At 48.8% G+C, this 27582-nt stretch overlaps 1 protein-coding gene, 1 long non-coding RNA gene and 1 other non-coding gene across 13 annotated transcripts; 1 reads left to right on the plus strand and 2 right to left on the minus strand.

Annotated features, from left to right (window-relative positions):
• Positions 1-1336: 1336 nt before the first annotated feature.
• Positions 1337-14491, minus strand: LOC142821454 (uncharacterized). Of its 6 annotated transcripts, none has more exons than XR_012898233.2 (3): positions 12910-13752; positions 11953-12716; positions 1337-11820 (listed from the first exon to the last, which is right to left on the minus strand). It is a non-coding gene; the product is annotated as an uncharacterized LOC142821454 (long non-coding RNA). The 6 variants fall into 6 exon arrangements; XR_012898230.2 differs by having other exon boundaries at positions 1337-11098; positions 11557-11820; positions 11953-13752; XR_016347374.1 differs by adding an exon at positions 14352-14491 and having other exon boundaries at positions 1339-11820; positions 11953-13597.
• TRNAF-AAA (transfer RNA phenylalanine (anticodon AAA)) lies at positions 2324-2397 on the minus strand. Its single transcript has one exon. It is a non-coding gene; the product is annotated as a tRNA-Phe (tRNA).
• LOC112544451 (zinc finger protein 560-like) lies at positions 13960-27559 on the plus strand. 6 transcript variants are annotated; one of them, XM_089771089.1, is made up of 6 exons: positions 13960-14066; positions 18372-18459; positions 22323-22446; positions 25055-25255; positions 26155-26268; positions 26548-27555. In XM_089771089.1, the coding sequence occupies exons 2-6, from the start codon at positions 18436-18438 to the stop codon at positions 27396-27398; spliced, it is 1314 nt and encodes a 437-aa protein (XP_089627215.1). In that variant the 5' UTR covers positions 13960-14066; positions 18372-18435; the 3' UTR covers positions 27399-27555. The 6 variants fall into 6 exon arrangements, with proteins under 6 accessions (XP_089627215.1, XP_075769020.2, XP_075769021.2 ...); XM_075912905.2 differs by having other exon boundaries at positions 14042-14154; XM_075912903.2 differs by lacking the exon at positions 13960-14066 and adding an exon at positions 14114-14281.
• Positions 27560-27582: the final 23 nt, after the last annotated feature.

The following is a 27582-nucleotide window of genomic DNA, read 5'->3' on the forward strand; positions in this document are numbered from 1 at the left end:
GATCAGCGGCACAGCCATGGGTACACGCATGGCCCCACAGTATGCTAATATCTTTATGGCTGACCTAGAACAACGTTTCCTCAACTCCCGTCCCCTTTTACCCCTTCTCTACTTACGCTACATCGATGACATCTTTATGATCTGGACGCATGGCCAAGAAACACTGAAGACATTCCACAGAGATTTCAACAACCTACACCCCACCATTAACCTCAGCCTGGACCATTCCACACGAGAGATCCATTTCCTGGACACCACAGTACAAATCAACAATGGAAAATTAGACACCACCGTCTACAGAAAACCCACTGACTCATACAGTTACTTACATGCTTCCAGCTCCCATCCAGCACACACCATACGATCCATCATCTATAGCCAAGCCCTTCGATACAACCGCATCTGCTCTAATCCCACAGACAGAGACCAAAAACTTCAGGATCTCTACCAAGCATTTATAAACCTCAACTACCCACCTGGAGAAATAAAAAAGCAAATTGAAAGAGCCAAACGAATACCTAGAAACCATCTACTACAAGACAGACCCAAGAAAACCAACAATAGAACACCACTTGTCATCACCTACAGCTCCCAACTTATACCTGTCCAACACATTATCAATAGATTACAGCCTATACTGGAACAGGACACTAAGCTCCAAGAAGCTCTGGGAGACAGACCCATAGTCTCCTATAGACAACCACCTAACCTCAAGATGATTCTTACCAACAACCACAGGACATACCACACTAATACCAACCCTGGTACTTTCCCTTGCAACAAACCCCGCTGCCAGCTTTGTCCACATATTCACTCTGCTGACACCATTATTGGGCCTAACCAAGTGAGTTATAAGATCAAGAATACATATTCCTGCGCCTCCAGAAATATAATCTATGCTATCATGTGCCGAAAGTGTCCGTCTGCTATGTACATTGGACAAACGTCTCAGACACTTCGCCAAAGAATCAATGCCCACAAAACAGACATTAGACAGGATCACAAAGAAAAAACAGTTGCTTGTCATTTCAACCAGAAAGGACACTGTCTGAATGACCTGCTAACCTGCATCCTACTTCAGAAGACATTCAAATCTGCACTTGAAAGGGAATCCTCTGAACTGGCATTCATGCTAAAATTCGACACTCTCCGCAGGGGAATTAACAAAGACTCCAATTATCTCACCCATTACAAAGATAGCTTCCCCAGTTATCACCTCTAATACTATTAACTCACAGACATTTCCCCTTCCCCACTTCTAATATCATTAACTCACTGGCATTCACCTCCCCCCCCCCCCACATCCCCCTTCTGTTCTGTAATGTGATTTGTCCTTTTCATGTGTGTTCATTTTTTTAAAATTGTATCCTTTGGTATATATGGTTATGACTATTTTCTTCCATTATTTGATCTGAGGAAGTGGGTCTGGCCCACGAAAGCTCATCATCTAATAAACCATCTTGTTAGTCTTTAAAGTGCTACATAGTCCTGTATTTTGTTTCAGCTACACCAGACTAACACGGCTACATCTCTATCACTATTCTGTATGTGCTACAGGCTGCCTCAGCTATTTCAAAGAAATATAAAACCTACTGTCCCTCAAAAGTAAGCCTGTAACATTTGTGGAAACCATTTCATATTTAGCTAGAAGCCATTCTGTATAACAAAAGCCATTTCAGTTTCTTGTGTCTGCATGTATACTAGAGGGAGTGAACTGGTTTTAACTGAGGTGGGGAGAGGCCAGAAGGATGCGCTGTTGGAATGTGTTAATGAACTATTTTGAGCTGAAACTCTCACTCCCTAAAACCTGTTTTTTTCTTTGTTGATAATAATTCCTCTTTGAAGTTTGCTTTGATGGAATGCCCTGGCATCAGACTTGTTTGGTTAAGGGTATAAAATACTAGGATTGATTGTGTTGAGCAGCCATACTGGGCCCGGCTCTGAATAAAGCCATACACAGATGACCACAACTATGAGGAAACTAGTAACCCCACCATTTCAATAATAGCTACTTGCCCTGCTACTCGTTAGTGCCTGATGCCTTAAAAGGCCTCAAGAATCATGGACTTACATGGGTTTCCATTAATAATTAAAACATCCTAGAACCATGCTGTGGACGCACTCATAAGAAAGCTCTGATTGCCATTCACAGAATAGCCACCAAAGTTTTATTTCATGTTCCCTAGATACCTCCAATATCACAGAAAGACTCTTCAGTCTAGACATGCCCACAGACGTGGGGCTTCTTTTCACATCTCTGTCTATGGGGGGGGGGGGGAGAGAGGCGCTAAGGAGAGATACGTTACCACCCCACTGGTCCCTATGGCCAGCATGGGGCTTGAACCCATGACCTTGGTGTTTTTAGCACCATGCTCTAGCCAACTGAGCTAGCAAATCACAGGAGTGAAGCTTGTAAGTGGCCCATTCAGAAAGGCTCCTCAGGCAGCTGCAGGGATGTTGTGGGCTCTGGAATGGGGGGGCAGGAGCACTGCTTACAGATGGGGGAATTAGCTCAAATGGCAGAGTGCTCACTTAGCATGTGCATTGCAGTGAGATGGATGCCACATTCTTCAGTGATGGGAAATCCCCATTTCTCTTTTCACAGGCACAGCAAGCCAGGAGGCTAAGGGCCTCCAGCGGCTCCTACCTGCTCTCCCCAAAAGCCAGCCCTGCTGGGGCAGAAAGCTGCTGGGCCCCAGCCTCCCTTGGCCTGGCCATGGCAGGAGCTGCAGAGACAGAGCTGCCCCTCAAAGGTCTCCAAGGAGAGTTCCTTCTCCTTCCCCCTCCTCTGGCTGAGGCAGGGGAAGGACTAGCTGGCTTGTGGATGGCTCAAAAGCACAGCCAGGCTCTCCACAGAGCTTCAGCTTTTCAGTCTCACACTCCCAGCCAGCTGAGAGATTCATCACCTTCACCTGCTCCTCTGGCCCTGGGGCCCCCACTTCTCTTTTGGGAGTAGCTGGGAGGAAGCCGGAGACTCTTCCTGGGGGGGGGGGGGGCTCTGCCTCCTTCCACTCCCCTTTCCAAGTGCCTGGCAGCTGGCATGTCACACTGGGGCTGGGAGCCAAGCAGTAAAGGGGCAGCTGGACCCTCCACCACAGGTCCCTGTAGGCCGGGCGCTTGTGCGGCCCCACAGGGAGAATTTCAGACCCACCCGCCTGGTGGGAAGAGCCATACAGCAGCATGTGGCAGCCCTGCATTAATGAAGGGCTTCTCCCAGCAGGCTCTGGGCACTGTCACTGGACGTGGGGAAGCTTGGGGGGCCTGGTTGGGGGAATAGAGGTGGAGGAGAGTGGGAGCTGCTTTAAAAAAGCCTCTGCAGCTGGCCAGACAGCTCTGTGCCCCCCGCCCCTCCACTTCCCTCTCTCCATCCACAGCCCTGTTCTGTGGGGCTGCTTTAAAAAAACCTCCTCCTCATCTCTCAACAGGTAACTCCAGCTGCTTGGCTCCTGTTCAGAGGGCCAGGCAGGAAGCGCCCATAAGAGAGAGCAACCCAGACCTAAGAATGACTCTGCGCTAACTGGGTGCTGCCATCCTGAAGTTCACTGTCTGCCCATGTGAGTCAGTATGTCTACACTGCACGGCTATTTTGGGATAACAGTGGTATCCCGAAATAGCGACCCTGTGTCTACACACACCACCTGTTATTTCACCATCGCAATAAACCTTTTGCATGAGGGATAAGGGATGGCTTGAAATAGCACATTATTTTGAAATTTGACACTAGGTACATGCACCAAATTTCAAAATAAGCTATTTTGAAATAAGTTCTAAATGAGATGTGCAATTTGCATTACACAAGTTGCTCATCATATTTCTAGTTTAGGGTGCTGTGTAGATGTATCCTCAGTCACTGATGAGGTTCACAAATACAAATAAATGAATAAAATCTGCAGAAGGATTTCATCCCTCAGCCTTCCACAGAGCTGAACTGCCCCAGCTTTGAAGAAGGAAAGATTTGTGTTATGGAAACAACTGAAAGATGTAAAACTCTGTTTCCTAGATAACGGAGCATTATGGGCACAAACAGCACTCCGCATCAAGACCATTAAATAACAGAACCTTTAATTTCAAGCATAAAGTGAACCTATTTCATTTCATGTATCCATACGAATCATGTTGTCTGCTAAATCAAGAAGATGGACAATTTCATTTTAGGCCTCAAAGGAACAGATACCAAATGGCAACTGAACATGTTGCAGTGTTAATGTTCTTTTTATTTGATTTCATATTAAATAAAGTCACATGCTTTGTTAATTATCCTTTGTTTCAGTATTTTTTCTTCTATTACATTATAAAAATATCTCTAGCTAAGCTGTTTGTTAGCAATCAGTGGGCACCATGGTGGTGCACAACTGCACACGACCTCACTAGTGGTGCACATTATGAAACTCCTCCCATGGATGGAAAATCTACTATCAGAGACAATGGATTTCAGGAATGCGGATTTTGGTAAGCTCAGAGAGCTGATAGTCTTGATTCCCATGGAACCTTGCCTAAGGGGAAAAACAGCTGAAGAGAATTGGCAGTTTTTCAAAGGGACATTGTTAAGGGCCCAAAAGCAAATTATTCCGCTGTGTCAGAAAGATAGAAAATATGGCAAAAGACCACCTTAGCTTAACCACAAGACCTTGCATGATCTAAAAATAAAAAAGGAGTCATATAAAAATGGAAACTATGACAAATTACAAAGGAAGAATATAGGCAAACAACACAGGAATGCAAGGGCAAGATTAGAAAGGCAAAGGCACAGAATGAGCTCAAACTAGCTATGGGAATAAAGGGAAACAAGAAGTCTTTTTATAAATACTTTAGAAGCATGAGGAAGACCAAGGACAGAGTAGGCCCACTGATCAATGAGGAGGGAGAAACAGTAACAGGAAACTTGGAAATGGCAGAGATGCTTAATGACTTCTTTTTTTGGTCTTCACCGAGAAGTCTGAAGGAATGCCTAACATAGGGAATGCTAATGGGAAGGGGGCAGGTTTAGAAGATAAAATAAAAAAAGAACAAGTGAAAAATCACCTAGAAAAGTTAGATGCCTACAAGTCACCAGGGCCTAACAAAATGCATCCTAGAATACTCAAGGAACTGATGGAGGAATCTAAGCCTCTAGCTATCATCTTTGGAAAATCATAGGAGACAGGAGAGATTCCAGAAGACTGGAAAAGGGCAAATATAGTGCCCATTTATAAAAAGGGAAATAAGAACAACCCCAGAAACTACAGACCAGTTAGTTTAACTTCTGTGCCAGAGAAGATGATGGAGCAGGTAATTAAGGAAATCATCTGTAAACACTTGGAAGGTGGCAAGGTGATAGGGAACAGCCAGCATGGATTTGTAAAGAACAAATCGTGTTAAACCAATCTGATAGCTTTCTTTGATAGTATAATGAGTCTTGTGGATAAGGGAGAAGTGGTGGATGTGATATACCTAGACTTAGTAAGGCGTTTGATACGATCTCACATGATATGCTTATCAATAAACTAGGCAAATATAACTTAGATGGGGCTACTATAAGGTGGGTGCATAACTGGCTAGATAACTGTACTCAGAGATTAGTTATTAATGGTTCACAATCCTGCTGGAAAGGTATAACAAGTGGGGTTCCACAGGGGTCTGTTTTGGGACTGGCTCTCTCCAATATCTTCATCAACAATTTAGATATTGGCATAGAAAGTACGCTTATTAAGTTTGCAGATACCACCAAGTTCAGAGGGGTTGCAACTAATCTGGAGGATAGGGTCATAATTCAAAATGATCTGGACAAATTGGAGAAATGGTCTGAGATAAACAGGATGAAGTTTAATAAAGACAAATACAAAGTGCTCCATTTAGGAAGGAACAATCAGTTTCACACATACACAATGGGAAGCGACTGTCTAGGAAGGAGTATGGCACAAAGGGATCTAGGGGTTATAGTGGACCACTAGCTGAATATGTCAGCAGTATGATGCTGTTGCAAAAAAAGCAAACATGATTCTGGGATGCATTAACAAGTGTGTTGTGAGCAAGACACGAGAACTCATTCTTCCGCTCTACTCTGCGCTGGTTAGGCCTCAGTTGGAGTATTGTGTCAAGTTCTGGACACCGCATTTCAAGAAGGATGTGGAGAAATTGGAGAGGGTCCAGAGAAGAGCAACAAGAATGATTAAAGCTCTAGAGAACATGACCTATGAAGGAAGGCTTAAAGAATTGGGTTTGTTTAGTTTAGAAAAGAGAAGATTGAGGGGGGACATGATAGCAGTTTTCAGGTATCTAAAAGGGTGTCATAAGGAGGAGGGAGAAAACTTGTTCATCTTAGCCTCTGAGGATAGAACAAGAGGCAATGGGCTTAAACTGCAGCAAGGGAGGTTTAGGTTGGACATTAGGAAAAAGTTCCTAACTGTCAGGGTGGTCAAACACTAGAATAAATTGCCCAGGGAGGTTGTGGAATCTCCATCTCTGGAGATATTTAAGAGTAGATTAGATAAATGTCTATCAGGGATGGTCTAGACAGTATTTGGTCCTGCCATGAGGACAGGGGACTGGACTCAATGACCTCTCAAGGTCCCTTCCAGTCCTAGTATTCTATGATTCTATAATTTTGAACTTTTTGGCTACATCTACATTGGCGCGATATTGTGCAAAAACTCTTTAGCGCAAGAGTTCTTGTGTTAAAGTAGTTGCACAAGAGAGCGTCTACATTGGCCAGAACTCATCGTCAGAGCGATACGCTTTTGCGCAAGAGAGCTCCTATATTGGCGGGACACTCTTGCGCAAAAGCAGGAGCCCGGAACCACTTTGGTGAGGTTTGGATTGGCTTACAGGGGAAATCCTTGGTGAACTTAAGCACAAAAAGGAAGCTTACAAAAAGTGGAAACTTGGACGAATGACCAGGGAAGGATTTAAATGTATAGCTCGAGAATCCTGCAGAGTAATCAGGAAGGTGATAGCGCAATTGGAAGTGCGACTGGCAAAGGATGTGAAGGATAACAAGAAAGGTTTCTACAGGAAATGTTAACAAGAAGAAGGTGATCAGAGAGGGTGTGCGGCCTCTACTGGATGAAGGAGGTAACCTAGTGACAGATGATATGGGGAAAGCTGAAGTACTCAATGCTTTCTTTGCCTCTGTGTTCACTGATAAGGTTGGCTCCCGGACTAATGCGCTAGTGACGCAAGATGAGATGAAGATGGACAGCCTGTGGTGGGTAAAGAACAGGTTAGGAAGTATTTAGAAAAGCTAAACGTACACAAATCCATGGGTTCGGACTTAATGCATCTGAGGGTACTGAGGGAGTTGGCAAATGTAATTGAGGAGCCTTTGGCCATTATCTTTGAAAAGTCATGGAGATCAGGAGAGATCCCAGATGATTGGAAAAAGGCAAATGTAGTGCCTATCTTCAAAAAAGGGAAGAAGGATGATCCAGGGAACTATAGATCGGTCAGTCTTACCATGGTTCCTGGAAAAATCATGGAAGGGATCCTTAAGGAATCCATTTTGATGCACTTGGAAGAGAGGAAAATGATTAGGAATAGTCAGCATGGATTCACAAAGGGCAAGTTGTGCCTGACCAATCTGCTTAGCTTCTATGATGAGGTAACTGGCTCTGTGGACATGGGAAAATCAGTGGATGTGCTATACTTTGACTTTAGCAAGGCTTTTGATACAGTCTCCCACAATATTCTTGCCAGCAAGTTAAGGGATTATGGATTGGATAAATGGATAGTAAGATGGATAGAAAACTGGCTAGAAGGCCTGGCCCAGCAGGTGTCTCGATGTCAGGATGGCGGTCGGTTTCTAGCGGAATGCCCAAAGATTCGGTTCTAGGACTGGTTTTGTTCAATACCATTATTAATGACCTGGATGAGGGGGTGGATTGCACCCTCAGCAAGTTTGCAGATGACACTAAGCTAGGGGGAGAGGTAGATACGCTCAAGGGCAGAGATAGGGTCCAGACAAATTGGAGGATTGGGCCACAAGAAACCTGATGAGGTTCAACAAGGACAAATGCAGAGTCCTGCACTTGGGACGGAAGAATCCCAAGCATTGTTACAGGCTGGAGACCAATCAGCACAGGATATTTAAATCACAGCTCCATTTGCAATTTTGAACGTCTACATTTGCAGGGCTTGCCAAACCGCGGTGAGCCCCGCTCGCCAGCCGCACTGTCCCAAACTTGGCTCTTCCGGGTTGCAATCTACTCGCCATGGATGAGTAGACTGTATTATTTGTCAAGCCCTGTACATTTGCATTCCTCTCTCAAAAGGGGATGCAAGTGTAGACATACCCTCAATTGAGGAGACAAAATCTTGCTGCCCCTGGCATCCCCTGTCTCAGGCTACATCTAAACTGCAGACTAGCAAGATGTGACCTACAACTGAAACTCCTTTTCAAAGAGAGCATCCACACAGAAAAAGCTCATCGAAAAAGCGATCTGCTTTTGTGAAAGATAGAACCCACACTGAAGCTATGATTACTATGCATGGAGTGGCCACAAGTGCAACTGCTTTTTCCTCTTTCCTTATATTTTCAAATAGTTCCCTCTTTCCTATTCACACATGCCTTTTTCCAAAAGAGCTCTCTTGGAAAAAGGCTTCTTCTTCATAGAAAAAGATTGCTGCTGTCAGAAAAACTCCTCTGCTCTTCTGATTTTTTTTTTTGAAAGAACGCAACTGCAGTGTGGATGTAATTCAGTATCTGTCAGAAATCCAGCAGTTTTTCCAAAAAACTCTACAGTGTAGACACACTCTGACAGGTCCCAGTGCATCCAGAATTCACCTAAGTTCCTAGTGGAATAGGGTGGGGATATTATTGTAGCTTTGGGGGTGAAACACACCACTGCACTGTGATCCCTGTAAAGTAAAAGCAGTTTTCCATCAGCTTTCTGGGGCCAAAGCAATAGACCACGAGCTGTTAGAAACATCCTGCACTAAGAACCATCCGTGTCCTGGTTGGGTTTGGGCAATCATTTCAGGGAGGCAGTCTACCAAACAAACAAGGAGGGGAGTGACATGGTTTAGTTCTCGGTAGTTGGTGGTAACCTCCAGGACCAGGTTTATATATGGGCCATATTGGGTCACTGAACCTGCAGGTTCCTGTTCCAATGAGACCTCACTGCTCCAGGATTTCTATGGCAGTGGGAAGGTCTTGGACAGCAGCTCAAGGGATAGGATATTGTCTGACTGCAAGAGGGGTCCCCCTCGATTCTCATTGAGAAAGGATACTACCAGTTTTGACCAGACTCTTCCCAAACTATCAACAAAAAAAGGAAAATGTGTTTAAAGGTTAATGCTGTGGCTGACCCTAACCCACAAACAGAGCCATTCCGGACACATATTAATTATTTACATATCCCACCACCTTCCTCTTCCTTTTGGTACTGGGGGCTATTTAACCCACCCTGCTGGCCCTGAGTTTTAGTGAGGGGCCAACAGTCCATTTGCCCACAACAGCAACACCATTGGCTGTAGCAGCTGTTACAGGGCAGAGGCCCCACTGGCCACATGGAATTAGGACAGGCCCAGATCAGTTTATCAAGTATCCTGATAATCAAGAGAATGGGGAGTTGGGGGGCTGTGGCTCCATCTAGTGGCCACAGGAGGAGTCACCTGTTTCAGGCCCTATGTGCACTGGTTGGGGGATTCACATAGCAAGCAGCACAATGGAAGGGGGGTCAGAACAGGGCTCTACTGCACACAAATCCCAGTATCTGTACTGTCTCCAGGTGATAGGACACCTGCTGCTAATATCACCCTCACATGGCTCCTCACAGCACCCCAGCTGCCCCTGCCATGGTGTAGGCAGGAGAGGATTGTTGCACCAAACTGACAGAGGGAGGAACAAAGGCTGAGAAAGGCAAAGGGCCTTGTCTAAAGTCACACAGCCAGTCACACAGAAGCCCTGATTCTGAAATTCATCCTCAGTCTGGAGTTTCAATCCCTGACTGATCAGAATAAAGTGACCTCCAATGAGGTACAGACCCACAGCCCTGCCTAGGGATTGCTCAACCAGTTGTTTAGAAGAACTAGAACAGGGGTGTGCAAAGATTTAACCTTCCTGCCATGAGCTGTACCACTCTCCTGGGAGAGGGGGAAGGGCTCTCCATGGCACACCCAATGGACCACCTGTTGCGAATGGACACTTACCATTAATAAGACCATAAGAAGAACATTAGAATGGCCATACTAGGTCAGAACAAAGGTCCATCCAGCCCAGTACCCTGTCTACTGACAGGGGCCAATGCCAGGTATCCTAGAGAAAGTGAACCAAACAGGTAATGATCAAGCAATCTCTCTCCTGCCATCCATCTCCATCCTCTGACAGAGGCTAGGGACACCATTTCTTAACCATCCTGGCTAATAGCCATTAATGGACTTAATCTCCATGAAATTTATCTAGTTCTCTTTTATATAATTACATCTGAGCCATTTTTGCTAGTGCTGCAGCTGGGGAGATCAGTTTAATTTATATTATAAAACAGGTTAAGCATTTTGACTTCCTTGTGTTACTTCATTTTAAATAAAGTAAAATATATCCAACACACAAGATGTAAACGTTTTCTTTATTTAAGGCAAGGGTGGAAAATCATTTTTTGGTTGGGGGTCACTGACCTGCAGAAAAAAAATCAGCTGGGGACCAGCTTTAGTATCACACCACACAGACCAGCATTTCTCAAAGTGTCCATAGGTCCCCATGCAGTGCCCCTAGGGCTCCTCACTGATCAGTGGATGAGATTTAGGGCTGTGCTTGCCGTGGTCGCTGGGTTTGGTTGGTTACTTCAATGACAATCCCATGAATTTGTTTTCACAAGGAATTTTTTCATCATTTAAAGAATCCCCACCTGCAAACTCACCCTGTCTGAAAGCTCCTAGGAATTTTCCTCTTGCTCTTTCCAGTGCAGAGGGCAGAGTGTCTGGTGGGGGAAGGGATAAGAGAGGTGCGATGCCAGGCTCTCCTATTTATAACAATGTCCCCACTACGAACTCTGCTTTTCAGTTGTATTAGAGACCAGACAGAGACACACTCAGGTATCGAATATGAAAAGGTCTGAAATCTTCTGTTTCCTCTCTCACTCAGGCACCTCCCAGCAATGAAGCCAACATCCCTGAAGCCTCACACCTGTCCCAGGAGAGACAAGCTGTAAATGAGATTTACTTTTCCCTCCTCATACCTTCCCACTTGGTTTCTCAGTCACTTACTGCCTCCTATTATAACCTAGGTGTTGCTATTACAGGAACTTTACCCATTTTGATCCCTTTTACACTAATGGGAGTGTTCAGAGTTTACAAACCCCTGGCTCAATTTTCAAGGAGTTGGATCTATTTGCTCAGTGTCTCTAAGGAGAACAGCATGATGGGGCCAGCATTCTCCACATGGGAATTGAGGCAGGGGATGGTTGACTGCCCAGCCCAAATTCAATAGTCTCAGATACATACCATAAATTAGCGTATATAACCCGCACTCGTGTATAACCCACACCCATTCATAACCTGCGGTTTTTCCTAAATGTGTAAAAAACTCTAAGATAATCCATGCACGTGTATAGCCCATGGGTTATATACCCTACTTTAAGGTACCTGGTAATTGCTGACCGGCCTGCAGGAGGGGAGCCGCACTTGCACACAGGCTCCGTGCAGCCACAGCCAGGCACAACTCATCCTCCTCCGGGTGGGGGAGGGGAGGATCAGAGAGCAGAGGCGAGTGGGCCAGCCTGCGGAAGGGGAGCCACGCTCGTGCCCAGGCTCCACTCAGCCAGGTGTAACCCACCATCCTCCGGGTGGGAGGAGAACAGAGAGTGCAAGCCAGCTGGCCAGCCAGCAGGAGTGGAGCTGAACTCACGCCTAGAGAAGTAAAAATAAACATATAGATCCCACGAGAGGAGTTGTGGTGTGTGTAAAACTTTGTATAACTCGCAGGTTATATGTGCTCAAACATGGTAAACCACTTTCCCCTCCTCCATCCCTTCTACATACCTTTGAACTCCCTCAGAGTCTCCGACAGCGCAATCCTTTTCTGGGAAAAACTGCTGATTTGTTCTTCTAGTTCAGGAGAAATCTCCTCTGGCAACTGGAACTGCCCCATCTCATACCTGGACAGAAACAATTTTTGGCCCGTTAGTTTCAACTCTAACAGGCGTGGAGTTAGAATTCCTCTAATTCTCCTACCCTGAGAACAGGAGCAACACAGCCCATGGCCATGAAACCTTCCCCTCAAAGGTCCCATCACTGTTCTTCACCTATGGCCCAGAGACCAGCTAGGGAACAAAAGTGGAACTGAGTCTCCATGGCCATCTCACTCCTTGGCCTCCACCTGGGAACCTCCTGTTCCTCAGCACCTTAAGGGCTGTAGAAATCTGCCCACTGAGAACTAGACTGAGACACCAGCTCCCCGCTCCCCAGATCCTTCCACACAGGTCTCCAAGCAGCTCTCGGGTGGGACAGACTCTTGATCCCTGCTGCCTTGGGCTCAATGTGCCCAGCAGTGACAGGGCCATGTTCTAGCCCCACAGTCCTGAGACAGCCAGTCCTGGGGAGGTGACAGCTCTAGGAAACTCATGACATCAAACTGTGTCCCTGAATGGGGAATTCCAGAGTCTTCTGTGAAATGGTGAGACACTCAGAATTAAATGAGTCAGAGACATTTATATCCAACATCTGGTGCTAACATCAGCTCCAAGCTTTCTACGTGTGGTGCAGTATGAGGGGAGTGAGAGCCTGCTCAAGGTGCTTCTAATGTCCTAGAGAAAAGAGACAGAAAAGAAACTCAGCCCCATCGGAGACACACAGGGGACCTCAGGGAAGGGATTTTGCAAATACAGGGAAGAGACATCCTTGCCTGACCCCAGGGCCATCGATTCCCTTAGCAAATGTGGCTTTGCCATCTCTAATGTCTCTATGCCTGCAACCCTACAAAAATTAACTGTCACTCACATGTCAGCAACGCACAAGGTGTTACACAGAGATCTGACAGTTGGATCCCAGTGCTTGAGATATAAAAGACTCCTTCCCGTGTAGGGAGCTGGGATGTTTCTCTCTGTCTCACCTGCAGGAATTCACTCACTGGCTTCTGACACTTTCCCTCAGGATGGGAAATCTGTGTGGAGAGTTTCCTGAGTGAGCCATTCTGGAGCTTGACAATCTCCTCATTCAACCTATCCAGCTGAGCCAGCAGGAGTAGCTTTTGTTCCTCCAGGAACTGCCTCAGCTGCTGAAACTCAGCCACAATCTTCTGCCTCTCGACTTGTGTCTGCTTCTGTACGAAAACAGGGAGAGGGCTGCTTGGGGTATGGATGCAGCCTGGGGCCCTTTCATTGGGAGGTGACTGCGTAGCCATCTTGATCTCTTTGCTGCCTGGAAACTCAGTGGCTTGGCTAGTTCTACCACGTTTGCCAACCACCAACTGGGCTGGAGGGGTCTCTGCTGCTCAGTGTCTCTGCAGTGAAGTCTGAGGGGAGCCTGGCAGAAATTGTGCCCACACTCAAGAGTGACAGGGGCTGTGAAATCCTCCACACAGAGACTTTCCATGGCTGCCTCCAGGCTGGGGAGCAGGGGTTGTGTCACTTTCCTGAGCTCAGCAATGGAGGAGCAGGTCCAGAGGGCGGTGTGTGAGGTACCAGCACTGAGGATACAAAAAAAGTCAGAATTAAAAATCAAAAAAATCAAAAAGTTTTGTTCACCCACCGCCCACGCCAGGGCCTCCATTCAGGCCCCTCAGCCACCTGCTCCAGCCAGAACCGCCCCTCCCGTCTCTGCGGCCCTCATGCCACGGCCCCTCCTCACCCTGTGTTCAAATCCCCCTCTCCGCACACTCTGCAGCCTCTCTGCGCCCTGGCCCGCAGTCCCCCCACACCCAGCCTGGTGGGAGCATCAGGGAGCGACCGCCCCGCCCCCGCCCGTTCTCCCTGCCCCGCGCGTTAATTGGAGCCGTTGCCCACAAAGCGCCAGCCAAGCTGGTGTCAGGAGCCGCCCCCCCGCAGCGATTAAACCGCCCGGCCCCGGCCCCAGTCCCACCTCCGCCCCCCTTTGCTCCTCCACTCATCCCCCCCCTCCTGTGCCCGACGCTGCCCGGAAGCGGAAGTAGCCGCGCGGTGAGTAACGGCTCCCTCAGATTTCGCCCCTAGCGCCGGGGTTCCTGCCTCCCGCTCCCCAAAATCTCTGAGCTTCTGACAGCAACCGGTAAAACTCTAACCGCCCTGCACCGCTCCCCACACACGTGTCACGTGTAATATCGGTTGGTGTGAGATGGGGGGGCTGAACCCAGATGCCCCGTCTCAGTCCTGCAGCGCGAGGCCGAAGCTGTTGGGTGAGAAACTCCCCCCGCGCCGGGACGGAGGGTCACGTGAGCTCCGCCCACAGGCGCCCCCGCACCTCACCTGGGCTTCTCCGAGTCCCCAGTCCTGCCCCGCCCCCCTCAGAACCGGCCGCCCAGCAGTACGCGGGGGGCGCGGAGTGGAGGGGCTCAGGCCGCGCGTGCGCAGCGGGCCAGCTCCAGAGGGAGCTGCCTGGCCCGCTGGGTTGGGCTCCCGGGGCCGAGCCCCCCGTCCTCCACTCATGCGCGTGACCGGCCCCTCGCCCGCTGAGCAGCTGCCGCCGCACTCGGAGGGCCTCGCGGAACGATCCAGCCCGGTCTGCGCCTGCTCCAATCGGGCAGCCTCAGGCCTGAGACTAGCTGCTGGGGCCGCTGTATCCCGGTGCGTGCTGGTCGGGGCCGAACTGACCGTGCGGCCGGGGGGGAGTCACAGGGGGCAAAGGGAGCACGGGCTGGAAATGGGTGTGGAAGTGGTGAGGAGGCCAGGGGGTAAATGACACGGGGACCCATCCGTGGTGTTTGCAAAGCGGCCCGTAGGGCGGGGGGTTTCCCGGGGGACGGGGGCATCTGACTGGCCGGACGCAGGGAAACGTTTTAGCAGCAGCCCCTGTTCTGCGTCTGTGTCCGTACCAAGGGACCTGGCCTGCTGTCAAGCAGGGAGAGACAGGGAAGGGGGAGACAACAATATTTGTTCATTTTTTTAATTGTATCCTTGGGTATATATGGTTGTGACTACTTTCTTCCACTATTTGATCTGAGGAAGTGGGTCTGGCCCACGAAAGCTCATCATCTAATAAACCATCTTGTTAGTCTTTAAAGTGCTACATTGTCCTGCATTTTGCTTCAACTACCCCAGACTAACACGGCTACATTTCTATCACTATTCCCCCCCCCCCCTTGTTACACATGCTGGAAATAACCCTGGCCCACCCCGCAGGGCTGGAGCATGCCCAGGCAGAACCTGGTGCTGGCTCGCAACCGGGCTACATCTACACTGGCAGCTTCTTGCACAAGAACTCTTGCGGAAGAGGTCTTGTGCAAAAGCATATGATAGTGTAGACGCTCTCTTCTGGAAGAGTTTTTGTAGAAGAGATGTGCTTTTGCGCAAGAGCATCCATGGCAGTGTAGATACTCTCTTGTGCAAGAAAGCTCTGATGGCCATTTTAACCTTAGGGCTTTCTTGTGCAGAAATTCATGTTGCCTGTCTACACTGGCCTCTTGCACAAGAGGGCTTATTCCTGAGCGGGAGCATCATAGTTCTTGTGCAAGAAGCCCTGATTTTTATACAGTAGAATGTCAGTTCACTTGAGCAAGAACACACGGCCAGTGTAGACAGGCAGTAAGTTTTTGTGCAAGAGCGGCCGCTTTGGCGCAAGATCGCGCCAGTGTAGACACAGCCCCGGAGTCACTGACCCGCTGCGCACGCGCAGTCTCACCCCACCCCAGATTCCATACAGTGCCAGCTGGGTTTTCAGTGCATCCTGCCCCCTGCTCAGGCTCCACGCACCCCTGCTGTGATTAGCCCTGGAGGGAGCCAGCAGCAGCCTCTGACTCCGGGGTGAGAACAGAGGGAGGTAGCTGATCCCTCGCAGCGGTCACTGCGCATGTGTGATGGACCGGGCCGTGTCTGGGCACAGCTGAGGGCGTCCGCTCAGGGCGAATTGCTCAAATCCGGGGCTCCTTACAGCCCCCCCAGACTGGTGACCTCTCCAAATAGGCCACAAACCAGTCCCACAGAGCACTTCAGCAACCTGCCTGAAGCCTCCCGAGCAAAACCCCTCCAACACCCCAGCAATATCCGTGCCCCAGATGGCCCCGGGCCTATACACAGGTGGGGAGTCCTAGCACCCAATCCCACCTACCCCGAACAAGTTCTGTCCGGTTCCAAGAAACCAGCCACAGATCCCTGGTCAATTTACCCTCTGGACCTTACCCACAAATCACGCTGGGCCAATCCTTTAGAATCTATATCTAAAGGTTTATTATTACAAGAAAGAAAAGCATGAGAGTAAGGTTATTAAAGTACAGTACGTTACATGCACCGAATCTCCCAGTCCTCGATGCAGGCTCCAGCAGAGATGTTGCAGCTGCTGGTTTAAAAGTTCTTATTGCACATCCTACGATCAGGATGGGTTCACAGGTCTTCCAGGCTCTTCAATCCCTGCAATGCTGCCTCTGGGATGAAGTGCTGAGCTGAGAACAAAATGGCATTGACCACATGGCCTCTTTATACCCCCTTCCTGGCCTCTTCTGGTCTCAGCCGGTCACCTGGTCCTCAGCCTCTCTCTGCTGGCAGCTCTTGGGTCTCCGCCCTCCTGCTATAGGTGTGTCTTTGGCCCATCAAGTGCCATGTTCTACAGGGTTTCCCTACTCAGCCTGTCCATAGCAATGCTTAACCACATTCCAAGAAATATTCAGCTCCCACACAGATTCCTATCTACACACATAGACATTATATACTCACATAAACAGTGTACACAGGATCAGCAAACAACAAGCTCCCATTCAATACCCCACATGGCCCCCTTCTATATCATTGTTGGGGCCAGCACCCCCACCTATGGGTGCAGCAGCGATCTGGCTGCTTCCCTCCAATTCAGTAATGTGACAGCATGCGCTGCAAATTATGAGGGAGCCATTGCTGCAGTTAGTCGCCAGCTGCTTCTGGCAAGCGCTGGGTTAGGGATGGGGCCAGAGGAATCGGGAGCTGTGGGGCTCGGCCAAGGAAGTCAGGAGGAGTGTGGGTGGGGACAGGTCATGTGTCCACTGGGGAGGTGCTAAGGAGGAATGGGGGTTGGCTGAGGCTGGGGTGGATCAATTGCTGGGGGGGGCCTGTGAGGGGAGGTATTCCCCAGGACGGGCTGCGTGGGGGTGTAACACATGGCGGGGGGGCGGGGATCAAAGATCACATGACACTGGCACCAATCTGGTGACGGGGGGGGTTGTTACCTGGGGCAGAGAGAATTTCTCTGGCTGGGCCCCACCCTGTGGGTCAGGCTTCCTCTGCTAGCCTGGTGGGGTGAGCATGTCAAAGATGCAGCTCTCCTGAGGTGTCTGAAGGGGGGTGGGAGCAGAAGGGAGCTTGGGGCAGGGTAGTGGGGTGTGTGGGGGTGTGCAAGGTCCAGTGGGGGGTATGAGTGGGAGGTTGCGGGGAGGGATCTGAGGAGGGGATGGGGGCAGTAGGGAGGGGAGGGTGTAGGAGACAGGTGTGACCTGTAGGGGATGTAACAGTGCAGTTCATTAATCGATAACCAAAAGCTAATTTGTTATTGCTATAGACCAGTGTTTCTCAACCTTTTTTTATAAGTACCCCTTAAAAAAAGTACCCCAGTACCTACTGATTTCAGACACATAATTTGTTTTCTACCACTGCAACACGTTTGTTTAAACAACTTAATCGTTGCCGTTCTTCCATGCTATTAATGGAGGATCTATGGGGTCTGAGAGAGAAGTTGGGTGCAGAAGGGAGCTTGGGGTTTGCGATCTGGGAGGAAGTTTGGGTGAAATAGACCATTGTTTCTCAACCTTTTTTTATAAAGTACCTGTTTAAAAAAAAATACTCCTAGTAACTACAGTTTTCTCTCACACATTTTTTTTCCTACCATTACAACACATTTGTTTAAATAGCTTCATCATAGCTGAGCATGCGATGAAATTTTTGGGTGTAAAAGGTACAAAAATAATAAAGAACTGTAGAACTTAAAACAAAAATTCCATTTTCTCCAAATTTCAGTTGTGTTGAAGTACCACCAGACTTCCCTTGAGTACCCCAAGGGTAGTCATACCACTGGTTTAGAAACACTGAAATAGGGAATCGTGACCTGGGGCGGAAGTGCAGGGATTTGGGCTGTGACCAAAGGTAGTGAATTTGGGTGCAAGGTCTGAGCGTGGGTTATGAGTGTAGGAAGGGATACAGTGTATGGGGATGGAGCAGGGGTATAGAATACTTGGATTACTTGGGGTAGGGATGCAGAGGGTTGGGGATTCAGGGGCTGGGGTACCAGAGGCACCCCTCTTGGAGGAGGGTGTGAAATGGATCAACCCCCTTTGGAAACCTCTTCAATTGCCTCTGTTGCCCTGACAGGTTGAAGTATCACATCCACACTTTGCTCCAGATCGTCCCATCTTGTTGGAGGCAGGGCAGGGAAATGGCTGTGGTGAAGCCAGCTCAGGTAAGGAATTTTGTGAGAGCTGTGTGTGTGAAGGGGGCTTAGTAGAGGGGGAGGGCAGAAAATACCCAGGTGAGGCAGGAAATGTGGAACTAAGGTTGAAGAGGATCCTAAAGGGAGCAGGAAAGAATCCATTGATCATCCTTCATGTAGGAACAAATGATACGGCTAGATTCTCGCTGGAACGAATCAAGGGAGACTATGTCAGGTTGGGGAGGACGCTTAAGGAAATCGAGGCTCAGGTGATTTTCAGTGGGATTCTGCCTGTTCCTAGAGAAGGGCAACAAAGCTGTGATAGGATTATGATGCTCAATAGGTGCCTCAGGCAGTGGTGCTATAAGGAGGGCTTTGGGATGTATGGCCATTGGGAGGCATTCACGGACAGAGGACTGTTCTCTCGGGATGGACTTCACCTAAGTAGGGAAGGAAACACATTTCTAGGATGGAGGCTGGCACAACTGATTAAGAGAGCTTTAAACTAGGAATTTGGGGGAGATGGTTGGGAGATGTCCAGGTAATCTCTACGCCGGATTTTAGCATTGAGAGGGAGGAAAACGAAGTAAGAAAGGATATAGCCAGGGTAGGAGAATGTACATAAGGAGGAAGGGCAGAGTGGATACTAGTCTAATAGGTCATATCGGAGGTAAAATGTCCATGCCAAATGGGGTAAAGAATGTGAGTGAGGTGAAACAGCAAAAATTAAGATGTTTGTACACCAATGCGAGGAGCCTAGGTAACAAAATGGAGGAACTAGAGCTACTGGTCCAGAAAGTGAAACCAGATATTATAGGAATAACAGAAACATGGTGGAATACTAGGCATGACTGGAGTACAGGTATTGAAGGGTATGAACTGTTTAGGAAAGACAGGAATAAAGGTAAAGGTGGTGGAGTAGCATTGTACAGTAAACTTCCGATAATCCGGCACCTTTAGGACCCAGGGGGTGCCAGATTATCAGCTATGCTGGACTATCAGAAGGGGGGGCTATGAGGGGTCTGGAGTGGGGTGGGAGAGGATGCCACCCCAGACCCCTCATAGCCCACCCTTACGATAGTCCAGCTCTGCCCCAGGTGTTCCTGATTCAGCCGCTGCTGGTCAGTTTCAGCAGCAGCTGAATCGGGGATGCCTGCAATAGAGCAGCTGGGGCGCTGCCCAAAGGACGGCGCTGTGGGACCAACCCGGCAGGACCCCAGCTGCTCTGCCCCAGGGGTCCCCGATTCAGCCGCTGCTGAAACAGATCAGCGGCTGATTGCAGGAAGCCCGGGGCAGAGCTGTCCTTTGGCACTGCGGGACCAACCTGGCAGCACCCCAGCTGCTCTGCTCCCAGCTTCCCCGATTCAGCTGCTGGTCAGTTTCAGCAGCAGCTGAAAGGGGGAAGCCTGTCTGGCTGCCACAGCACTTCTGGGTTCCTGATGGTGCTGGACCATCCGGAGTCCCAGAGCATTGGATGCTGGACTAATGGAGTTTTACTGTATATCAATGATGAGGTAGATTGCAAAGAATTAAAAAGTGAAGGAATGGAGAAGACGTTTGTCTGGGCAAAAATCACATTGGGGAAGAAAACTATTAGATCCTCCCTTGGGATAGTGCTTGGGGTGTGCTATAGACCACCAGGATCTAATTTGGGTATGGATAGAGACCTCTTTAATGTTTTTAAAGAAGTAAATACTAATGGAAACTGTTTAATCATGGGAGACTTCAACTTTCCAGATATAGACTGGAGAGCAAATACTGATAATAATAATAGGGCTCAGATTTTCTTAGATGTGCAGGCCACAGTGGGTCGGTGAGATTCTGTGGCCTGCATTGTGCATGGGGTCAGACTAGATGATCAAAATGGTCCCTTCTAACCTTAAAGTCTATAGGTGTGTCTAGACTGGCAAGATGTTGTGCAAAAGCAACTGCTTTTGTGCAAAAACTTGCCAGCTGTCTACACTGGCTGCTTGAATTTGTGCAAGAGCACTGACTTTGTAATGTACAAAATTAGTGCTTCTTGCGCAAATACTTTCCCGCTCCCGCTCAGGAAAAAGCCTTCTGGCGCAAGAATACTTGCTCAAGAGGACCAGTGTAGACAGGGAAGAATTGTTTTGCGCAAAAAAGCCCCTATGGTTAAAATGGCAATCGGGGCTTTCTTGCGCAAAATCGCGTCTAGACTGGCCACAGATGCTTTTGCGCAAAAGCACTTGCCAATCTAGACACGCTTTTGCGGAAATACCTTTAATGGAAAAACTTTTCCTTTTAAAAGTATTTCCAGAAAATCATGCCAGTCTAGACGCAGCCTATGTGTCTATGAAATGGGCAAGGTGGGATAAAACTTCTGGTACATGCTTAGCCTAGGGCCTGATGGTCTGAACAGGCCCATTGGGAGGGGGATGAAGTTCTATTTCTGAAAGAGAAAACACCCCATGGACAGGTGTGGGAAACTAACCAGAGTCTCCATTGGTCTATCAGTAGCGACTTGTTGTCGTACTTCAGTAACTTCAGTGGTCTATACTGTCAGTGTGAGTGTCAGCGTCAGCGTAATCTGGTCAGGGTTCTTGGGGTTTTCCCGGAGCACTCCTGACAGAACCTCAGTCTACTCCATCGGTGATGATAAACTTTCGGCTGCATGCCAAACTATCTGTGCTCACTTTATCTAGAGTGTTAGAGCCCGTGCACTTGGGTCAACACAGGATATCTCTGAGAGCCCCCGGAAACAACAGATGCAGGCAGGTTTGAATTCAGTCGAGCAGGTTTATTGTCAAATGCAAAGCTCTAATAGTTGGTAGCAGAGATCCTACAATGCTACACCACTGTGCCTTATGGCCTGCATTGACAAGGTACCAACACCTAGCAGGCCTATTGCCATATAACAGACATTAACAGCAGTTAGTCAGAGTTAAGCCGCTGTACATTCTGTACGTTTTAGCAATGACACCTGCCGTTCAGGCCCCTAGTGCGCCCCTCCCTCTCTCCCTCCCCCCAAGGTCGGCTAGAGAGCACCCTTAGTGGTGTTCTTTTAGAGACAGGTACAGGTGCATCACTTCTTTACATACCAGGTTACCACCCTCTGTTGCCTAGTTACCACCCTTACCTAACAGAAGGAGGGCTTACTTACGTAAGTGACCTTCATGCTGTCAGTTCCTACCTGGTCCTGAACCTAGGTCGGTAACTGCATAGCTCCCAGGGAGTCCTTGTACCGACACATTCCTTACTAAGATGTTCTGCAAATCTCTTTTAGTGTACAGTCTATACCTGGTGCCTCCTTACGTCCTAACTGACCTGCTCACACAGTCATCCCTCGGGCCTCTTGCTTGACTAATATACTGCTGAACCAAAGTCTTGCTCACTATGTTACAGGCCTCTATTTAGGCCTGCTGACTCTATATTACTGACCCACAACTTACTACACTAGCCAGGATGGGCAGGGAGGGTGTCTCGAGCCTCTGTTTGCCAGAAGCTGGGAATGGGCAACAGGGGGTAGATCACTTGGTGATTCCGTTTTGTTCATTCCCTCTGGGGCACCTGCATTGGCCACTGTGGGCAGACAGGACACTGGGCTAGAGAGGCCTTTGGTCTGACTCAGCCTGGCCTTTCCTGTTGCTGTTCCTCACATTGGAGACCGAGCTCACTAACCAGAGGCTGCTGGGATTCCTGTCCCCGTGGCCTCTGCAGAACTCTGCTTCCCTGGTAGCCTGTGGCTGGCAGGTGAGTGACTGAGAAGACCCTGCTGGGAGGCACAAAGATCTCTCCCTTCTCTCTCCCCTGGAGCCTCCTGGCCTTTCTGGGCAGGATTGAGGTGAGATTCTACTCCGGCTTCCTCTATTGTGAGTAGTGGGGCTCTGGCTGGGGCAGCAGATGCTGAATGAGGAGCCCTGTTGTTTCAGATGCTGGTGACGTTCGAGGAGGTGGCTGTGTATTTCACTGCGGGGCAGGGGGTGCTGCTGGGCCCTGCTCAGGGAGCCCTCTACAGGGATGTCATGCAGAACTACGAGATGGTGGCTGCATTGGGTAAGGATTCCTGTTACCTCAGCTACCAAAGTCCTGGGGCCAGCGTTTCTGCATCGGCTCAATTGAATTAGAGTGGAGTAAGACCTACAATCCCCATGTGAAAGACACTTGAATCACCATGCTTCCTTCTGAGGAACAGGAGAGTCAGATACCTAGGGGACATGCTAATTCAACTTGGGGAGAAGAGAGCTCAGATCTCTGGCCCCAACCCAGACATGCAGCTCATCCCTTGCTGCAGCTAGCCCCATGTGAAACTTTGTCCAGCTTCCCAGGCAAATGGTGTCCTCTAATTATACACCCCTCCAAGGCTAAGATTACCATGAGCCTCAGTCATTGTAAACATTCTGGCCTGGGCATCCTCCCTCAGTGAGTCACCCCCAAATTCACCTCCACATTGAGATAGTGGTGCAGTGTTCAGAGCATTACTACAGGACAGATATAGACAGATATAGGAGGGATCCGGGAAAAGCTATGCCTAAGTCTAAGGAATGTCTGCTTTTTCAGAAAAATTTCTGAGAACACAGACATGTTCTTTCACCATCCTTTTAAACCTTGTTTGAGGAGGAGGAAGAGATGTCTCAAAAGAGAAGGTTTTACTGAAAGTTGGTGTGGTATACACGGGCCAAATTTTGGAAAAGCCTCTTTAAAAAAAAAAAAAAAACAGAAAGAAAGCAAAATTTGCATACTTTTTTCAACGTTTCTTTGCAGTGTAGACATAGCCTTAGAGTGGGCAGGGTGAAGGGCAGAGGCTACAGCAGAATTACTGAGCATGCTCAGTGCCCCTACATTCTCCGTAAGTAGCACAGCTGTACAGGGAGCAGCTTTCTACATACCACAGGTCTCATTGCTCCCTGGGAGCCTTGCAGGGCATGTAAGAGTTTCCCCTTCCTTCCCCAGGAGCAGTTCCCCGGTGCCCAGAGCTGCAGATGAGCAGGTTGGCCCGAGGCTGCTTCCAGTGGAACTTGTTGTGCTCCTTGCCCAAGACCCAGGGAAACTGCCACCACATCCCAGTGTGTGTGGGGTGGGGAAGCAAGCCCTGGAAGGAATCAGAAGGGGGTTGAAGACGGGAACAGGGATTTGTGAAGTGGGGGCAGGGGAGATGCAAGAGCTGGGAGCAAGAGCAGCCTGGCTGAGGAAGCGAGAGACCTAGGTTGTACAGAAGGAAATGGGGGAGATACAATGGCAACTCTCCCACCTCATGGGGCAGGTGGGAAGACGGCAGAGGTGACTGGTGGTAGCAATAGGGGACCCCATGTCCCGGACAATATTTCAGTTGCTAATTGCTACTAGGGTGCACCAAATGCCCCCAGCCTCTGTGGGTGCCCCTCCCTCTGCAGGCACCAGTCGTCCACCCAGCAGCGAGAAGGGAATTCTTTACATTTTGATTTTTTTAGTGTTGTAGATATTGGCAAACTGGTCCATTACAGACTGGCAGCATTTCATTTGCATATTTGCATATTGATTTTTCCATAATAAATATGCAAATAAAATCTTCCTGGTCTGCCAACATTTGTGAATGGGTTTGCTGGTCTGTGGTATAAAGTGGGAAGCCCTGATCTAGTGGATATGGCTGTGTGAAAGCTGAAGCCAGACAATTTCAGGCTAGAAAAGAGGCACAAATGTTTGGTAGGCACGATGATGAGCTACAGAAATCCATGGCCACAGGAAGTGGTGGATTCTCCTTCTCTTGATCTCTTCAACTCAACGCTGGCAACTTTCTAGAAAACATGCTGTGAGGAAACAGAACTTTGTGCTTGGATTTCTGGGCTAAGTGTAGTGGCTTGTGCCACAGAGGGGGTCAGACTGCAGGGCTAACGTTCCCCTTGGATACTGCAAATCTATGAATTTTAGGGTCTCATCCTGCAAACACTCATCACGCATGCTTAACTGGCATTAACTTCACTGCATCTCTGTTGTGGAGAGGGGTATAAAGTCTCTGTTGTTTTAGTCCTTATGAGAAGGCCTGAGTCTGTGCTACAACTAAATGGAGGAAATTGAGGTATTTTAGCTGCAGGAACCTAAATTTAGACACCTAGATCCATGCTCAGGCAGCATAATTAGTGGCTTGTTTCTTGAAAACACTGGGGCTACATCTACACTGGCCCCAAATTCCGGAAAAGTGATGCAAAGCAGGTAAGTCAGAATAGGGAAATCCACGGGGGATTTAAATATCCCCCGCGGATTTAAATAAACATGTCCGCCGCTTTTTTCCAGCTTTCTACAAGCCGGAAAAAAAGCGGCGGACATGTTTATTTAAATCCGCGGGGGATATTTAAATCCCCCGCGGATTTCCCTATTCTGACTTACCTGCTTTGCATCACTTTTCCGGAATTTGGGGCCAGTGTAGACGTAGCCTGGGTGCTCAGAACTGAATCCCATTGTTACAGGTGCAGTAATGTTGAAACTCAAGCCAGGTGACAGAAATGAATGTGGATTTGGCATCTAATTTGTGCGTGGTGATTATGGAATATCTAGACTCAGCAATTGCCCACAATGGCAGAGTCTAGCATATCCATCACTAGGGACAGAGTCTGGGGAGAATGGGGGTGTGGAAAAGGATTTAAAGCCCCTTTTGAAATGTCTCCAATTCCCCTTCTTCCCCTGCTAGGCTGCAGAACACCCATGTCTGTCTCCGGCTCAATCCCTGGCCTGCACAGCCAGGGACAGGAAATGGCTGTGGCGGAGCCAGTGATCTTTGAGGAGGTGGCTGTGTTTTTTTCTGAGGAGGAATGGGCTCTGCTGGACCTGGGCCAGAGAGCCCTCTACTGGGATGTGATGCAGGAGAATTATGAGGCTGTGAGCTGGCTGGGTAAGGATTCCTGTCCCCTCGGGTATCAGAAGCTGGGTGGGCTCCAGAGTTAGATTTGGTTCAGGGACTCTCATTGCCAGGGCTTGACAAACAGCGGTGAAATCTACTTGCCAGCCCTGCACTGCGCATGCGCAAGACCCGCATTGCACATGTGTGCACCGCCAGTAAATTGGCGACGGGCTGAAATCTACTCGCCATGGGTGAGTAGAAACAGCGATTTGTCGAGCCCTGCTCATTGCCCCCATCTGCGATGTCAAGAATATTTGCCCCAATAATCCTGGCTCCTGTGTGAGAGAATGTCCCCTCCATGCCCCCTTCCGACAGGAAGTCGGGATCAGGAGTGTGGAGCAGCCAGCCAAGGGTTCATTTTCCTGCTCTGACAACTTCCCCTGCCTCATTCTGGCCCAAGTACAGCATCTGAGCCGAGGAGCAGGGTGAGCCGAGCCCCCAGCCAGGAGCTCTCTGGACAGAGCCTTTGGGGCTCTAGAGGTCTGCTGGGTCCTTTCTCTCCAAGCCCTAGTGACCTGCCAAGTGGCAGCAGCTATCTGACCCCTGCCTGGGGGCCTCAGTGTGAGACCTGCCAACCCTGAGAACTCCTTCTGAGCAGTGTGTTCCTGTCCTGCCCTGGCATGCCAGGAGGATGGAATGGGGTGTGAAGGACACTTAGTTGTACCCTACAGAGTGCATCAGAGCACTCAGCTCCTTGGGGAATAAGCTGGGCTATTCCTGAGGCAAGGGGGATGCACCTGGCCTCCAGGAGAGTGGGTCGTGGGATCTTGTCTGTGTAAGATACGGAAGGAGCTTCTCTGGGTGGGAGACTCAGATCCTGGCTCTGGAAGCAATAATGGTACCGACCCTAATGAACAACATCAACTCTTCTTTAATTGCTCCCCAAACAGGATTTTCACTCTCTAAAGCTCATGTGTTCTCCAGGGTGGACCGAGGGGAAAAGCTGCAGATTCTGGATCTTCAGGGTTGTAAAGAAGGAGAGATCACCAGTGACACCCACACAGGTGATTAGTCAGCTAAACTGATTCACAATCCATTTTCTCTGTTCTTGTAGCAGGTGGCTCTTGTGCAAATTCATCAAGTCTAACTGACCCTTCAGCCTGTCTTCAACTCCAGTGTTAGGGTGCTGGGTGGGCAAAAGGGTTATGTGGAAGAAGAGTCTACTTGGCTTCAATCTTTCCAGCCATTCTTTGAGCGTGTTCCCCCTTTTCTATTTCTGTTTTAGAGTTTTCTTTCAGCTAAGCAAAGGAAATAACTCTTCTCTGGATTCCCTGTCCCAACAGGAGGTGGGACACTGACTGAGAACCATGAGAAGAATTTTCAGCAGGAAGAACCAGCACGAATGGCTCCATGTGGGATGTTATTGGGAGGATCTGAAGGGCATGCTACTCAGAGTCCTGAGGAAGGAGAGGCCTGTGAGAGTCAGTGTAGCTCACAAAGGCGGCAAGAAAAACATCCAAGGAAGGGACAGGGTAAATCCAGTCACAAGAGCAGAGGGGTGAAAACAAACACAGAAAATGTTCAACAGAAAATCCCCCATCAGCAGTCCCCCTGTGCTCACAGTGACTGTGCAACTCTTATTAAACATGAAAGAGCCCACATAGAGGATAAACCCTTCAGCTGCTCTGACTGTTGGAAAAGCTTCAGTCGGAGCTCAAATCTTCTTACTCATCGGAGAACGCACACAGGGGAGAAACCCTTTAGCTGCTCTGATTGTGGGAAAAGCTTCAGTCGGAGCTCAAATCTTCTTCTCCATATGAGAACCCACACTGGGGAGAAACCCTTCAGCTGCTCTGAGTGTGGGAAAAGCTTCAGTTGTAGCTCTAATCTCCATATCCATTGGAGAACCCACACAGGAGAGAAACCGTTCAGCTGCTCTGACTGTGGGGAGAGCTTCATTCAGAGGTCATATCTTCTTATCCATCAGAGAACCCACACGGGGGAAAAACCCTTCAACTGCTCTGACTGTGGGAAAAGCTTCATTTGTAGATCAAAGCTTAATACACATAGGAGAATCCACAATGGGGAGAAACCCTTCAAGTGCTCTGATTGTGGGAAAAGCTTCAGTTGGAGGACACAGCTTGTTAGACATCGGCAAACCCACACAGGAGAGAAATCCTTCATCTGCTCTTGAGTATGGGAAGAACTTCAGTAAGAATTCAAACCTTGTACATTGGAGAACCCACACAGGGGAGAGACCCAATACCAGAGGGCTACGTCTACACTGGCCCCTTTTCCGGAAGGGGCATGTAAATTTCATGAGTCGTCGTAGGGAAATCCGCGGGGGATTTAAATATCCCCCGTGGCATTTAAATAAA

The sequence above is a fragment of the Pelodiscus sinensis genome, chromosome 19, assembly GCF_052426305.1.
Source record: "Pelodiscus sinensis isolate ZL-2025 chromosome 19, ASM5242630v1, whole genome shotgun sequence".
Taxonomy (NCBI): Eukaryota; Metazoa; Chordata; order Testudines; family Trionychidae; genus Pelodiscus; species Pelodiscus sinensis.